This window comes from Hoplias malabaricus, chromosome 8 (genome assembly GCF_029633855.1).
Source record: "Hoplias malabaricus isolate fHopMal1 chromosome 8, fHopMal1.hap1, whole genome shotgun sequence".
In the NCBI taxonomy this organism is placed as follows: Eukaryota; Metazoa; Chordata; class Actinopteri; order Characiformes; family Erythrinidae; genus Hoplias; species Hoplias malabaricus.
The window spans coordinates 3435028-3452399 of NC_089807.1; the positions used below are offsets into that span (position 1 = coordinate 3435028).

A 17372-nucleotide genomic window follows, 5' to 3' on the forward strand; every position below is an offset into this window, starting at 1 on the left:
TTCACTACTTTTTTGTGCTACAGGTTTATCATATTTTGACCTTTTTTGTTTAACAAAGTGTCAGACAGCAATAATTATGAATTACTCATTCATTTTTCTCATAGGGAAATCCAGCTTACATCAGAATTCCTTATATGGGCACGACCCAAACTTCAGGTGTTTCATATATTATTTATCATATCTGTGTATATATGTATGTTATCATATATTTTCCCCATCATTCCTGTTAAAACAACTTTAACTTCTCGCTCCCACACCCTAACCTCCGTAATAATAGGGGTACATTTAAATTTCTTTTGTTTAATTTGGCTTTATCAGTTAAATTGAAAATAAATAGAAATTGTTCACTAGATTCATGTTTTCTTTCTGTACATGTGCCTTTATTTTTCTTTAGAAATCCTTAAAACTAATCATTTGAAGGTGTGCTCATTTGCATATGATTGTAGTCAAATATTTTGGGATTTTCTGAAATCTCAGATCCGTTTGGGCTGGTCCTTATTCCAGGCCACGCCTCTTGTGACGTTTCTGGATTCAGTACACGCCCACAGATTGTCTGATTGGTGGAAGGACAGTGGCTTTTACAGGTCATCTGTGGGCAGTAAGAACAGAAACTGGTATCAGACTCCAAAAGCATTCCACAGTAACCCAACACCATCTAAACACTCTCCAAACACACTCTTCACCTCCATCAGAGAGAGAGAGAGAGAGAGAGAGAGAGAGAGAGAGAGAGAGAGAGAGACAGAGAGAGAGAGAGAGAGAGAGAGAGAGAGAGAGAGAGAGAGAGAGAGAGAGAGAGAGAGAGACAGAATCTCTGGTAACTGAGTGCTGAAAGATTGAAAGTGAGGAGATTTGTCATCAGTTCAACTTGTGTTTCCACTCTCCAAAATAAAGGTTCCTTTTAGGCTCTTAAGGGAATATAAAAAAGTAAAGATTTCTGTGCATTTCATCATGAATTCATAGTAATATAAACAATATTATTCAATGTTTAACCAGACGACGTGGTTTAAATGCCCATGGCTATTTTGAAAAACTAGGATAGAAATAGACAGAGAGGGAAGAAAAGGGTAAAAGAAGGAGAGAGTACCCAGAGTAAATGAAGGGAGACAGGGGTTTAGCTGTTAGCTCCCAGTGGCAGACACAGTCAATGAAAAGTGCAGAGCTAAGGCCAGTGAGGTGGTGTGGTCAGCAGATTTCTGCCCAAACGTAAACATATCAATATGAACGCAGGGGCAGATGTAGCACCAGTTCCTGTTCTCTGCTTTGAGGCTATACAGAGCTGCTCAGTCTTCCACTTGCCTCAGATATGACCACAACAGACCAGCTTGGAAAAGACAGCAAATTAATTAGAAGTGTTTTTCTAGATTTTTATAATAGAATAAAGGGACATTATGTTTAAAAGGCACTAGCATAATTTAACATCTGCTGTCTGGTTCTGCTGAGGTGAAATATTTTTCATATCTTTTTATAAAAATAATTAATTAACAATATTTATGAACAATATTTTGAAGTAAAATATAAAAAGAAGTTTAAATATCACTCTTAAAATGATGCTTTTACAAAAATAAAGTTTAAAAATGTTTTTATATAGAACCTGTGAAAAAACGTTTGGGTGATTAAAGGGTTCTTTGCATTGTGGAGGGGTTCTTCAGATTCAGATGGTTTCTATATAGCACCTTTTAGAAAACAATCCTATATTTCAGCATTCTTCTATTGTCACAAACTCAACATAATAACAATAGCTTCTTTTTTTTTTGGTGCTGTATAAACCACTTTTTTAAATGGTGATATATAGAACCATCTATAGCATGTTCTCCAACAATCTGTTGGAGAGCCCTTTTATGATGCAAAGAACACTTCATTCATTCATCCATTATCTGTAACCCTTATCCAGTTCAGGGTCGCGTGGGTCCAGAGCCTACCTGGAATTATTGGGCGCAAGGCGGGAATACACCCTGGAGGGGGGCGCCAGTCCTTCACAAGGCAACACAGACACACACACACACACACACACACACACGCACACACACGCACACACACACATTCACACCTATGGACACTTTTGAGTCGCCCATCCACCTACCAGTGCTTTTTTTTTTAACTGTGGGAGGAAACAGGAGCACCCACACAGACACAGGGAGAACACACCACACTCCTCAAAGACAGTCACCCGGAGGAAACCCATGCAGACACAGGGGAGAACACACCACACTCCTCAAAGACAGTCACCCGGAGGAAACCCACGCAGACACAGGGAGAACACACCACACTCCTCACAGACAGTCACCCCGGAGGAAACCCACGCAGACACAGGGAGAACACACCACACTCCTCACAGACAGTCACCCGGAGGAAACCCACGCAGACACAGGGAGAACACACCACACTCCTCACAGACAGCCACCCGAGGAAACCCACGCTGACACAGGGAGAACACACCACACTCAGTGTAGATTGTAAAGCGTCCTTGGGTGTCTAGAAAGGCGCTATATAAGTGTAAAGATAATAACACTCCTCACAGACAGTCACCCAGAGGAAACCCACGCGGACACAGGGAGAACACACCACACTCCTCACAGACAGTCACCCGGGGCACAAATCGAACCCACAACCTCCAGACACCTGGAGCTGTGTGACTGCGACACTCCCTGCTGCACCACCGTGCCACCCTCAAAAAACACTTTATTTATGCAAAAGTTTCTTCACATATTCAGGGTTCTAAATAGAACCATGTTCTTTCATAAAGAACCCTTGTAGAGCCATCATTTTTAAGAGTGTAGTATTTTGATCTTTTAGGAAAACATCACATTTGAAAAGAAATCCAGCTGTTCACCAAGCAGAGTTACAGTGTTACATTTACTTAGACTGTGGCTTGTGCCTAGTGAGTGAATAGCTAGGTTACCACTCCTTGTATTTCCTGGGTTCTTTTTTTACTGTAATGTCTGTTATGTGCTTTTGTCAAAATACCATAAGGATCAAGTACCAAAGCAACGTTCTCCCCCTGTCTAAACAGCTCTGTTCAGAAAGACCTGTTTTGGCACACGTTGCTTTAATAATTTAAAGAGTCTCTAGGTCCTGGGGTTGTGGGTTCGAGCCCCACTTCGGGTGACTGTCTGTAAGGATTTTGGTGTGTTCTCCCTGTGTTCGCGTGAGTTTCCTCCAGAAACCTGGAGGATTGGCCACTCAAAAGTGTCCATAGGTGTAAGTGTGTGAGTGTGTGTCCACCTGCAAAGGACCGGTGCCCCCGCAAGAATGTGTTCCCGCCTTGCGTCCAGTGATTCCGGGTAGGCTCTGGCCCCACTTCCTTGTCTCTTTCACTCTCTGTTATTGAGATGATCAGGCGAGGAGGTTGTAAATTCTCCCTATTTGAAGCCATTGTTTTTACACTTGGTCTTTCTACTTTCATGTGTTGTGGGTTTGTAGGAGCTCCAGATTCACAAATCAATGTGCAAATGAACTGAACAAAACCTGAGATAGTGTCTCAGGTACGTTATAAATGCACAATAATTCATTCTGATATAGATAATGGCTAATATAGATTACTGACACTTAAATCCTCCCAACTCTCTCTCATTTTTTTATCCAAGTTGCAAGGTCAGCTGCAACATTAAGCATTGTTTCTTTGTGTTACGTTGCTCTGGCAGCAGCCGGACGGTTCAGTGGAAAATACCTGCAGCTGCTTCATCTGCAGAACTTGAAACGCCCGCCACAGCCAAGATATAAAACAGATCTGGTTACACACAGACACATGCTCCTAAAACAGATAAATCTATCAGTCTGTTGCCTCACCTGTTAGTACACACTACCACCGTGCAATCAATTTAGACTTATATCAAGCAGAAAGCAGATATTAATAAAAGATTCCAGCTATGAAGAGAGTTCAGATTTGTGGAGTTCTGTGGAAATGCTTCAAACCAATAAAGGAAGAGCTGGTTGAAGATGTTGTTTCTAAATATATTACAGTCTAGAAGCCTATTAAATCTTCAATTAATATTTGTACAACACAGCATCTCAATATATCTGAAGCTAGTGGACAAAACTCTAATAAAATACACCTCTTAAGGACAAAGATACTTCTGGTGATCTGGAGCTGGGAGGAAGCTAGAGGAACATCTGAAGCTAAAGGAACAAATGCCAAAAATATATATATCCAAATGGATCCAGACCGTGTACGAAGCACACCTCAGCTAATCTAGAGATTGAAGTATGTCTAGATGTAAAAATATCAATACAGCTTATAATGGAGGATGGAAATTTATATAGATTTGAATCTAGAAGATTGATGAAGATCTGTAAGATCTGGATCTAAACGGTGGATATCTGCGCAGACATGGAGTCAGAGAATGTATACCTAAATTGACCTTGTGTAAGAAGATGGATATGCAATGACACTTCAATATCCTGAAACTGAAGTCTGGATGTTCAAATAGATCCACAGGTGGAGGGTGGATTTCAGAATAGATAGGAATCTAAAGGATGGATAGCTGAGAGATGAAAGTCCTGAGAGATGGATATTTGATGATCTTTGTAAGACTTAATATTTGAATAGATATAGAAATAGCAGATGAATATCTGAACAAATCTGACGCTAGATGATGAATAACGTACGGATGAATGAGTATTAGTTGGAGCTAAATCATGGATGTTTTAAAATACATTTTCCTGGAGAATTAACATATAATAGATCTGAAAATGTGTTGGAACATTTAATATTTAAATAGATCTGGAGCTAGAAAAGTGGTTTGTTGGAAGGGGTTCACTGGAGGAGGTGTGGAACCTTTGCATTTATCATTTAACACTTATCATTAGAAACAGAAACCTGTCTGTCACAATATTAAAACCACTGATGAAGTGAATAACATGTACAGGGGTTGGACAATGAAACTGAAACACCTGTCATTTTAGTGTGGGAGGTTTCATGGCTAAATTGGAGCAGCCTGGTGGCCAACCTTCATTAACTGTACACTGCACCAGTAAGACCATGTGCATCCAATGGTTCAAACATTGTCCTGAAGGCGGTGCCGTGTATCAGGACGACAATGCACCAATACACACAGCGAGACTGGTGAAAGACTGGTTTGATGAACATGAAAGTGAAGTTGAACATCTCCCATGGCCTGCACAGTCACCAGATCTAAATATTATTGAGCCACTTTGGGGTGTTTTGGAGGAGCGAGTCAGGAAACGTTTTCCTCCACCAGCATCACGTAGAGACCTGGCCACTATCCTGCAAGAAGAATGGCTTCAAATCCCTCTGACCACTGTGCAGGACTTGTATATGTCATTCCCAAGACGAATTGACGCTGTATTGGCCGCAAAAGGAGGCCCTACACCATACTAATAAATTACTGTAGTCTAAAATGACAGGTGTTTCTGTTTTATTGTCCAACCCCTGTATAATCCCATGAAAAGAGCACATATCAAGGGTTGGTATATTAGACAGCAAGTGTACAATCAGTTCTTGAATTTGGAGTAGAATGCAGGCAGAAATAACAGCCAATGTCAGGATCTCAGTAAATCTGACCAGGACCAGATTGTAATGGTCATACTCTTATGGTCTGAGCCTCTCTGAAATGGCACGTCTTGTAAGTTGTTCTAGGTGTGCATTGTAATACCAATATCAAAAGTGGTTAAAAGAAGGCCAGTCAGTGAACCAGTGTCTGTGTCACAGCCTTGTGCCTCCTTAACTACGGTCACTGCTACTCTGGGCTCAGCACTGCAGAAATCATACTATGTAACTTTTTGATAGTGAGTTTCTGTTAGCTGACATAACAGATGTGGGCAGTTGGCATTCAGGTCCAAGCATGTGATGTGTTAGCAGCAGTTTGAAAAGACGTGCTAGCTGTGTTCACATGTCTTGCAGGAAACACGTGCTCCTTGAAATCCCAGCCTGGGGCATTGTGTGTGACTAGAGCAGTCCAAGCTGTTTGGGGAGAAAAAAAAATCAATAAGCTGGAGGCTCATTTTTATTACAATTAAGAACATGAAATATCCACTGTACTTAATAAAAATAAATAAATGAATAATAAAATAATATATCTACATGACTAAAAATCTGTAAAGACTTGGTCATACTAATAAGTTTGTTTGAGCAGCACATTTTACATACAATCTCCATACACACACACACACACACACACACGCCAAAACAGAATAAAACATGAGTGAAAATGAGTTTCTGCCAACAGTGTGAGAAAAACACACACGTTGGCCATATGCTGAGGCTGCTAACTTGGGTGCGCTAACTCAGATTAGCACAGAGATCTGCACTTCAAAAGAGCCTCCTGCACTCATTTTACTCTCTCCCTCCATCCCTGGCTTTCTCAGCCCTCCGTCTACATCTGTTCCCCTCTTCCACCCACCCTGTTCTTCCCTGCACTCTTTCAGATACTCAAACTTGACAAGCTAAGCGAAGGACTGTCCATTCAATATTTCGGTCAGCTCTCTTCCTACTGGACAGGCTTGACTTCGGGATAAAGTCATCTGGCTAAACCCAAAATTACCATCAGGTCTTGGTCTTGGCTTGATATTACTCTTGGCTTAATATTATTATAATGATTTAGACTTAACAATATATCACTTTAAAAGTTTATATTACTTTATTTAAAACATCCACACACACATGGATAATTATACAGATAATTACTAATGTTGCTAACAAATTCCAACCCGGTTTCACACCTATTCATGATATAGTCACATATTTTCCACATTTTATGCGACAATATCAAACTCATAAACGTATGGGTAATTACCATAGAAACACTATGCGACAGTAACATGACAACTCTTCCTCATTACAGGCGTCATTACTCATAACATAGAAAAGGGCATAATGTGAATTACACAACATAGGTTCTTATTCCAACAAAGGCATAAAATATTTTATTATAATATTTCTCCTAAGCAATGTTTATTATTGGTGTCCTACTTTAGCTTTAGCTTTAACACTAACGAGAAAATTTCTTTCACTTAACGTTATTTTGACTAATTTTCAAAAGGTTAATACTGAAAAGGACATTTCTCTAGTCATTATTTGCTTCGATATTTTAGCAAATAATGAATTAGTAACGTTATATTTTCTGTAAATAGAAATAAGACAGGGGTGACATGGTGGCGCAGCAGGTATGTGTCGCAGTCACACAGCTCCAGGGACCTGGAGGTTGTGGGTTCGATTCCCGCTCCGGGTGACTGTCTGTGAGGAGTGTGGTGTGTTCTCCCTGTGTCTGTGTGGGTTTCCTCTGGGTGATTGTCTGTGAGGATTGTGGTGTGTTCTCCCTGTGTCTGCGTGGGTTTCCTCCGGGTGACTGTCTGTGAGGAGTGTGGTGTGTTCTCCCTGTGTCTGCGTGGGTTTCCTCCGGGTGACTGTCTGTGAGGAGTGTGGTGTATTCTCCCTGTGTCTACGTGGGTTTCCTCCGGCTGACTGTCTGTGAGGAGTGTGGTGTGTTCTCCCTGTGTCTACGTGGGTTTCCTCCGGCTGACTGTCTGTGAGGAGTGTGGTGTGTTCTCCCTGAGTCTACGTGGGTTTCCTCTGGGTGATTGTCTGTGAGGAGTGTGGTGTGTTCTCCCTGTGTCTACGTGGGTTTCCTCCGGGTGCTCCGGTTTCCTCCCACAGTCCAAAAAAACACGTTGGTAGGTGGATTGGGGACTCAAAAGTGTCCGTAGGTGTGAGTGAATGTGTGTGTTGCCCTGTGAAGGACTGGTGCCCCCTTCAGGGTGTATTCCCGCCTTGATCCTGAATTGGATAAGTGCTTACAGAATGAATGAATGAATGAATGAAAAATAAGACAGTGGTATTTACAGATGGTAATGACGCCTTAATGAGGAAGAGTTGTCGTGTTACTGTCGCATAACATGGGGCACGGATATGACGGTTTATATGGTAATTTTCCATACACTTATTATCGTGATATTGTCGCATAAACTGTGTAAAATATGCGACTATGTCACAAATTGCAGTCTCCTAAATATGTGACTACATCAAGAATAAGTGTGAGACCGTGTTGCAAATTCACAGTTGACACAAATAACAGTTAAAGATAGATATTAAATATAACATATAACATATTCAACCTAAATGTGTAAAATTGATAATAAATATAATAAGCATTTTTATAATACAAACCAATAAGAAGGTGTTAAAGCAGCCCCCCCCACTGGCCTCTTTTACATTTTGGTTGTCAGTGGGCAGTGGGTATAATATAGAAAACTATACATTCAGAATTTCCTCTGCAGTGAAGGGCATGGATGGGTATTTTGCCTCTCGTTTGCTGCTGTAATAGCCTCCTTCTGGGAAAGCTTTACACTAATTGTTGGATCATGCCTGTGTGGATTTGAAGACAGCCACAAGAGCATTAATGAGGTCAGATACTGATGCTTGATGGTTAATTCTCGATCACAAACCCCACTCCAACTCATTTCGAGGTACTGGGTGGAGCTCTATTGTTCTGGGACACAGTCCCTCCGCTCCTTATAACCCCCATAGCCCACATCCGGCATTGTGCCTGGTGACCCATAACTTCATGGAAATTACCAAGCACAGTATGCACAAATGAACATGTGGCCACAATGAGTGCATTTTAGGTACCTGAATCAATAGTTACAAGGGATGTCTACACAAATTTGAATATACAGTGTATCAGAATTATTAAGCTTGTGAAAATAAAGAGATATTAGAATGTGTGTGTGTGTTACCTGTCAGCGATTAAGCCCTAGTCTTGTTGCCATGGCGTTGTGACTCACTGTGAAAGGTCATTATTTCATAGCTACCAACCAAGAGTGCACACACACACACACACACATGCACACACACAGAGGGACCGACATATTTGACTGGCACAGTCACACATTACACAGCAGATCCAGAGAAACACACAGAGCTTAAAGTCATGTACCGAACACAAAACATATTCTTTACTGGGAACAAACATAGAGGTAAAGGTAAATGCAGCACATTGGAGAGAAAAATATACAGCAGTTAGAGAAACTACATTATCTATAATATGCATATAACACAATGTAAAAAATGACTCACTTTGAATCAGTTCATCATTCAATAAGATGAATCACTTTGATTCAATTAAACTGACAGTCTGGAAGAATCAATTTAATAAAATCAATCAAACTTTTCATAACATTTGTTAGGAGCCAAAGGCTTCTGTCTGAACAGAGTGCGTAAAAGGAGCATAAGATGGATGGAGGAATGAGAGTGAGAGGGGAATAAGGAAGAGAGGGAGCTAGAGAGGGACTAATGAGCAGACAGAAGGAGGGGCTGTCTTGTGGATGTGTGCCACTCAGAAAGGTGCGTGTGTGAGTGAGTGAGTGAAAGAGAGAGAGAGAGAGAGAGAGAGAGAGAGAGAGAGAGAGAGAGAGAGAGAGTGTTTGTGTGTTTGTGGGGAAGGGGGGCGTTCCTCGTTGTTTATGTTTGGTATGTTCCCGGCTGTGTCCTTGGAGACACACATCTTCCCTGACAAGGTGACACACACACACACACACACTGACACACCTGTGCTGGTGCTGATGTACAGATGGAGGCAGATGAACCTGTATTCCCAGAGGGTCTCTCTCTCTCTCTCACACACACACGCACACACACGCATATGCCCACACACACTCAGGCATATGGATGATGCTGTACAGTGCAGTGATACAGGAGTGTGCCAAACCAAGCCATGTGTCATAACACACACACACACAGCCACACAGCCACACAAAAAAACACACTTACACTTAATCAGTGCAGTGCTAAAGAGGTGTCCATTCTGCAGCCTGGCAGGGACAGTGTGTGTTGGACAGGGATGTAGGAAGCAGTGAGGTGGGTGGGGTGTCACTCTAATTTTAAATGCCCAAAAGATGGCAGATTAATTTATAAAAAAAAAACTGGAGCTACTCGCAAATCCAGTACAGACACATTAAATTATGTGCTCACACAATTTGTGTTATTCACATTGTATCAGAAATGGTTTGGAGCAGTTGCACATGAGCTCAAAGCTATGAATGAGATAGCACTGGGCTGAGGAGCAGTGGAAGCAGTGGAAAATGTCACATGACATAAAAATAAGTTTACAACCTTGCCCTGAATGTGAAAGAAATACACATACATTTGTTGATATCTCTGATTCTCATTTGTGGTTAAATAAGTCTGTCCAGTACCCATCGTCCTCTGATGGCACTGGTGTTGGCACCATGCAACTACAAAGGTTATTAGTGTAAAGTAGGTCAGTTTGCACCATGTGTGTGTGTGTGTGTGTGTGTGTGTGTCTCATGATTTTTGGCTGCATTATGGCTGATGTTGTGAACCTGCTGCCCGTATGAGGCCAGCGACTCATTTAAACTGCGGAGTTTTCCTGAGTGTGTGTGTGTGTGTGTGTGTCTGTCCACCACCTCATTAGTACTATATGTAAATGAGCTGGCATAGGTCCAGAGGGTCATGGCTACAGCAGTAAAAAATAAATAAAGAACTGGCATGGGAGTGTTGAAAATGGGCCGAACACTAAAGGAGTGTCTTTGAATACTGAAACAAATTTGAAGAATAATGAGTTAGTGCACTTTGACAAAACAATGCTTTTTAGGTTTGCATCTTCTTTCTGTCGGGTTTGTCTTCATGTGTTTGCTTATTTGTTTTCATACGTTTCCAGGGCAGAAATGTCTTCTTCATTGTAAAACAAGACAAACAGAGCTTAACTACAGTTTACACTAGATTTAGATTTTTTAAACACATTTCTTTTTAGTTCATTAAATAACTGAAAAACTTATTGCAAAGAAGTACGTATTTCGATCAGCCATTACATTAAAATGAGCTTGCTTCTACATTCTACTTCTTCAGCTCCTCTGACCATTATCAGTGCACTTTGTAGTTCTGCACTCACAGACTCGGCATGTTTGTTAGCCCCCTTTCACTTGGTTCTTTAGTTGAAGGATCACCACACAGTTGGTATGTTTTGGGTGTTGGGTCATTCTCAGCGCTGCACTGGCACTGACGTTGTGTGTGTGGGTATGTTGCACAGGTACAAGTGGATCAGACACAGCAGTGCCTCTGAAGTTTTTAAACACTGTGCCCACTCACCATCCACCCTGTTAGACACCTTGTAGATGTAAAGTCAGGGACGTAGCACACCTGTTGCTACACAGTTTGTAGCCCTTAATCAGGGGACACAGGAAGCTGTTGGAAGGGTATTTTTGATTGGTATCCTTAACCAACACCAATCAAAAATAGTGACTAGACTCCAGTGCAGACAAGGATACCGCCCAAATAACAGATCTGTGGGGGTCCAGACCACTGAAGAGGAAAGGATACAGAGTAAAAGCCAACTCTCTGTAACCTTTTGTGCAGTGTAGCTCCTAAAATGGGTAGCTTTAAACTGTATTGTGTATCTATCTGTGTATATACATCTCTGTATATATCTGTGTACATACATGTAATATTTATATAATTCTTAGGGTATATCTCAGTAAATACGATTTCATATACATACTTATGAACTGACACTACGAACAAAACCTCTTGTCTTCGTAAAGACGCAAATTCAGAGCATTTCTACAACTTTGATCCATTAATCGTACTATTTCCATTCCCTGTAAAAGACAGCTGTTTTTAATTATCTCAAAAAGATGGAAAAAATGGAGATGCTAAGTTTTGTCTGGATATATACAGTTTTACATTATATTCTGTATTGTTACATGGTATTTATTATGTACTATATTCATACACAAGACATGGTATTATTTACACATTGTAGTGCCATAATAATGATAAAATCAAGCATATTGTCCTCACCCATTAGATTTAGATTAAATCATTAATTTAAGCTTGTTTTCAGTTTTGTAGCTATATTCCTTACAATGTTTTGTTGCTCTTTGTTAATTTTTCATGTTTCTGTGGAATAATGAGGAATGAAATCAGGGTACAGGAGCATGCATGCACATACACACACATTTACCCTCTCTTCCTCCATTAAGTCAATGGAGAGACAAATGCAAAGGATGCGCATGTCGACAATTATAATGGAGAATACGGTACATTCAAAAAAACATGTCTTAACATCCCCAAATACAAGCTCACTCTGTCTCTCTCTCTCTCTCTGACACAGACACACACACACACACACACACACACACTAAAAGCCTGTATTTCTCTCCAGGTGAGTGCATGTGTGTCCGTCCCCACTCCTTTAACTCTCGCTCCGTCCATCCTTTCATTCATGCCTCCACCTTCACTCTCTTTTTTTCCCCCTCAGTTCTCTGCTGTGTGTGTGTGTTTTGTTTTGGGTTGTGTGTCCATGCGTATAAGGGTGGTTATGTCTCTTCTATAGGCCAGAGAGGAGGAGGCCTCCACGCAGCACAGCTTGTCCAAAGACACGCCCAGACTTGTCCTCAAGACAAACAGCGATGCGCTTGTAAGACATTTTAACACCACTGACCAGATCAGTGACCAGATCTTTAAACAATCAGCATGTGTCTCAATTCAAGCACTGTGCACTGTAGTCTCACACTATGCAGCGTAGCCTTACAATATATTCTTACACTATGCTCTATAAAGTGTAGTCTAACACTGTAATCTTATAATGTACATTCCACAGTATATTCTTATATTATGCACTTTATTCTTACACTTATTTTTTTATTATTTGTTGTGATGGAGTTTGTCCATTTGAGAGATATTTATGCAAGACTTCTGAACTTATTTCTTATTATTTTAATCGCTTGTATTTATCACAGCAGCGACAGGTGTGTTTAACTGTTCACAAACTCTGCCTTGTTGTTGTTTCATCTGTAAACCAGGCACCGAATCTGAATGTGGATATGAGGCACCCTACATCCGCCTCCTAAACGTGAAGTAGCTCTTTGGCTTTACTAGACCTCTTTTAATGTAAAGAAACCAGCAAAGCAAGGTCAATTATTTATGACATTAAATTAAACATTGTATTAAATTACATTTAACATATTAATAATAAAACAACACTGGAAAGCAACAGTGCTCTTGCAGTAATTGTGCACTTCCACTTCATTCACTGCAGGGAACAAACCAAAATACAGTGGAACCTCTACCTACGGACTTGATCCGTTCCGTGACCCGGTTCGTAAGTGGAAAAGTTCTTTCTCGAGTCAATTTTCCCCATTTAAAATAATGGAAAAGCAATTAATGTGTTCCAGATCCCACCCCGAAAGTCACCCTTTTTGCACTGATCTATGTTTACAACACTCTCAAATTAGTAAAAAAATACATGTAGCGTTACTAAAAATAAAAAAGAAATACAGTGGTAACAGTAATAAAAAAGAAATAATAAAGTTTTCAGTGGTTACACATCGCTACCTTGAAGACGTGACGACTGGCTGGAGGAGTAACACAGGCACTGGCTGTATGACGGGAGGTGGGGGGTGGGTGGAATAACGGAGAGTAGGCGGGTGAATGTGGGGAGACGAAGTGTAGACACGGCTTAACTTAGCACGAATTTCGATGTCTGCTATTTACACTAATGCTAAATAGCTAAAGCTACAATGTGCTAATCTTAAAAGCTCCCTCAAGTCTGGGTGCTGGGAGACTCGCCTATTGGGGTCAGTGGTCATTTCCAGCCGCTCGGCGGAGGCTCGGGTTCGGTTCTAGAGTCGTGGTTCGTTGGTGGAGGCAAAAAACATTCAAATGCCCGGTTCGTATCTTGGAAAGTTCGTTAGTAGAGGCGTTCGTTAGTAGAGGTTCCACTGTAGTTTAAAATGTCTAAGTGAGTTGTGTTTGGTCATTTCATCATGTAATCTTCCCATTCTGTAATAAAAAACTCGCCATTTTTTGTGGTTTTTTGATCTATTTCAAAGATCCTCCAATACTTTAACGAGAGTCAGTGCAAGTCTTAAAGCACATCAGATGTCTTGCATAAAAAATAAGAGCCGTTATTTATACTATATGTTATACATTGCAGTCTTACACTGTACACATCTTACACTATATTTCATATCTCTGTAATGTATTCTTACACTACACAAAGTATGCTTCACTATGCTGTAAAATAATTTATACTATACACTGCAGACATTATACTATGTAATTTATTCTACTTCACGATATATGAACGATATTACTGCTCTGCACACCACATTCTCACATTTTAAACTTTTTTCCATACTATATAAATTGTATACATTGTATTCATTTTTACATTTTGTGTTAAATTCTTATGTCATGTATTGCATTCTTAGTGTGCCATGTTGTTACATTACAGACTATGCATTATGACCTTTCCTTGTGCACAGTAACATGTTCTTCCAATATGCACCGTAAAGTTTCACTATATAATTTATATAATATTCTTAAAATATAAACCGTACACGATATAACATTTTCTTACAGAATTCACAATTTCCCATTCAGTTAGATCAATGTAACCAGCTAAAAGATAGTACTCTACATGTTTATTTATAAGTCACACTACTATTTTGATTCACTACTTACGAAAGTAAAGTGGCAAGTACTCGATTTGAGACACATGGCTACACTCATTTGCTCATAGCTGTCTGTCATAGTGAATCATAGATCTGTGATGTTTAGTTTGGTGAAACATGAATTTTCTCAGGCCTTCCCCTTTCATTAAATGCACTGGAGCTACGAGGCTAATGTAAATAACAGCTTATAGAAGCATCATATTTGTACACTGTGGTATTTAATGTTATTTCTGCTTTAATTTGCATGAAACATCACATATTCACATTTTTATAAAAATATAATTCAGAATTCATTATCAAACCGTGATGGCAAGCCGCCTTCAGCCAGAATAAGCAAAATAGAACCTAACCATGATACCACCATCACAGATGGGATATATACCTTAAGTTGGAATGCAGTGTAAATCCAGATGTAATGCAGCAAAATTTTACCACAAGATATTTAACATTGTTTTCCACATGATCTTCATCAAGCTGCAGATAGGCAGTTATGTTCTTGTTGGAGAGCATTAGATTTCTCCTTGCAACCTTGCCATGCACACGATTTTTCCAAGTTGTGATGATGGTGGACTCATGAACATTAACCCTAGCCAATGTGCAGGAGACCTTTCTTTGTTTAGAAGTTACACTGGGTTCCTTTGGTGACCTTGTGGATTATAACAGGCTTTGCTTTTGAAGTGAGCTTTGTGGGTGATCAATCTTAGTCTGAAAAAGAAAATACAAAAAAAAGATCTCTTTATCTGAGCAAAGAAATCAAGAAATAATTAATTTTAACCAAACCACGTGGGCCAAAATTATTGGCATCCCTGCATTTAATATTTTGTACAGTATCCCTTTGCCAATACAACAAAAGTTAATGTACTCCTAGGGAAATACAAAGCAGACGACTTTGAGACCATTCTTCTATTGTGTACTGTCCTCTTTGGTCTTAGCTCTATAAGTTGTCTATGGGTTTTTGATGTCCTAAGATGGCCTTGGCAGATGTTTGATTTTTTTGTCCAGTTAAACATTTTTCTGCTGACCTCGACATATGTTTTGAATCATTGCAACGTTGGAAGATCCAAGGATGACCATTTTTAATTTCTTGGCAGAGGCACACAGATTTGGATTTAATACATCCTGGATTTTCATGCATTCCATGATGCAGTGCATCCTTTAGTGGAAAAAAAAAACAGCCCCACTACATCACAGACCCATCACCACACGTAACAGTGGGCATCAGGTTCTTATCAGTGTAGCCTTCCTTTTCTAAACTAATCCCACCTTCAGTGTTTCAGTGTTTCATCTGACCACAGAGCATGGTGCCAAGTCCCAGTGTTGCCTTTTGGCACAGAGGTGGCATCTGATGGTAGTTCTTAAGACCTGGAGATCCCAAAATGCTATATTTTCTGTTGCTCTCTAACATTGAGCGTTGGGGAATGTGTGGTTCTCTTACAGTCATCCTCACTGTGCACAGGGGCAGAATTATCTTGGGTCCACATCCAGGCAAGTTCGCCACAGATGTTTGGAAATTGTAATTAATTTCCCTAACTATAGATTATGCATTTTGTTGTTATTTTTATAGTAGTTGAACACACTCATCCGAATCTGAATCAGAGTCGTGTTGAAGGAAATGATTACTGCTTACAAGGTCCTAGTCGAATGTATGTACATTTTATGTAAAATAAACATGTAAATGTAAAATAATTGTACATTAAATTTAGATTCTAAGAATATCTAGGTTATTATTTCAAAGGGATGATTTAGATTTGTGTCTTAGATATTTATTGCAACTTGACCTGAGGTGTCAATAATTTGTGTGTGTGTGTGTGTGTGTGTGTGTGTGTGAGAGAGAGAGAGAGAGATGGGTATGTGAGTTGTATTATATTTTGTAGTTTGTCTTTTTGGTAAATGATTTTCCATTAGCAACATTACTTTCGTAACTCCAGTGCAAAACTAAAGAAGCAAATCTTCAGGCAGTGTCACACAATATAGGAGTGTCCCACCAACCAATCATCAAACCCCAGTACACTCTATATTTTGTACGTGCTGCTATGGTGAATATATAGTGAACATTTCTGTAAATGTGATTTTTCACCAAACTATCACCTCACAGCTGATTCAGCAAATGAACTACATTCCACTTCTTTATGTTTTGTTTCATCACTGGTCATTCTGCATTGCATTAGACTTTGTGTGTGTGTGTGTGTGTGTGTGTGTGTGTAATCATTCTTGAATGGACAGATTGAGGGTGTTGGGTGATGAAGAGAGAAAGGAAGTTAAGATGTAAAGCAGAAGTGCTAATGTTCAGTGAGTTAGTGAAGTAATTATGGAAAAAGGAGAAAAAGAGTCCACAGACATTCACACCGTTGTCACGGCAATCAGCCACGGCACAAATAAATGACAGTAATTACATCAAGACCAAGAGAGGGAGTGATAAAGAGAGAGAAAGAGGGTGGAAGATGAAAAGATAAGGAAAGAAAGACAGGTAGAGGCTGAGAGAAAGAATAGGGCTGGAAGAGTCACTTAGAGGGAAGAGAGCAGATGAAAAAAGAGTGAGAAAATGAGTAGTGGAAGGAACAAGAAAAAGGTGGTAAAAGTAAGAGAAGAAACAAGAATGGCAAAATAATTGTAAAAGATGGGAGAGAAAAGAGGGAGATAAAGGTACAGAAAAGAGCAGAAAGAGAAAGCAAGAAAGAGTGGATGAGAAGGGACGAATAGTGCTCAGGAGATCTAAAAAAAGGCAAAGTGAAAGAAGAGAGGAGTTTTGAAGAGTGTGGGAAGGGGAGAGCAGGAGAGATATTAGGACAGAAAAGGGAAAAAGAAGATGACGACAATGGAATGGATTAATGCAAAACATTTTAAAAAATGAGAGAGAGAGAGAGAGAGAGAGAGAGAGAGAGAGAGAGAGAAAGCGAGAGACTTGAACTGATGTATATGGCTTGAGAGGGAAGGACAGAATA

At 40.0% G+C, this 17372-nt stretch overlaps 1 protein-coding gene across 1 annotated transcript in view; it reads left to right on the forward strand.

Annotated features, from left to right (window-relative positions):
* Nucleotides 1-17372, forward strand: part of sobpa (sine oculis binding protein homolog (Drosophila) a) — a 52625-nt gene that overhangs the window by 30109 nt on the left and 5144 nt on the right. Inside the window, exon 4 of the mRNA XM_066679142.1 lies at nucleotides 12309-12392. Within this exon, the coding sequence (XP_066535239.1) occupies nucleotides 12309-12392 (84 nt within the window). The remainder of the gene's footprint in view (nucleotides 1-12308; nucleotides 12393-17372) is intronic.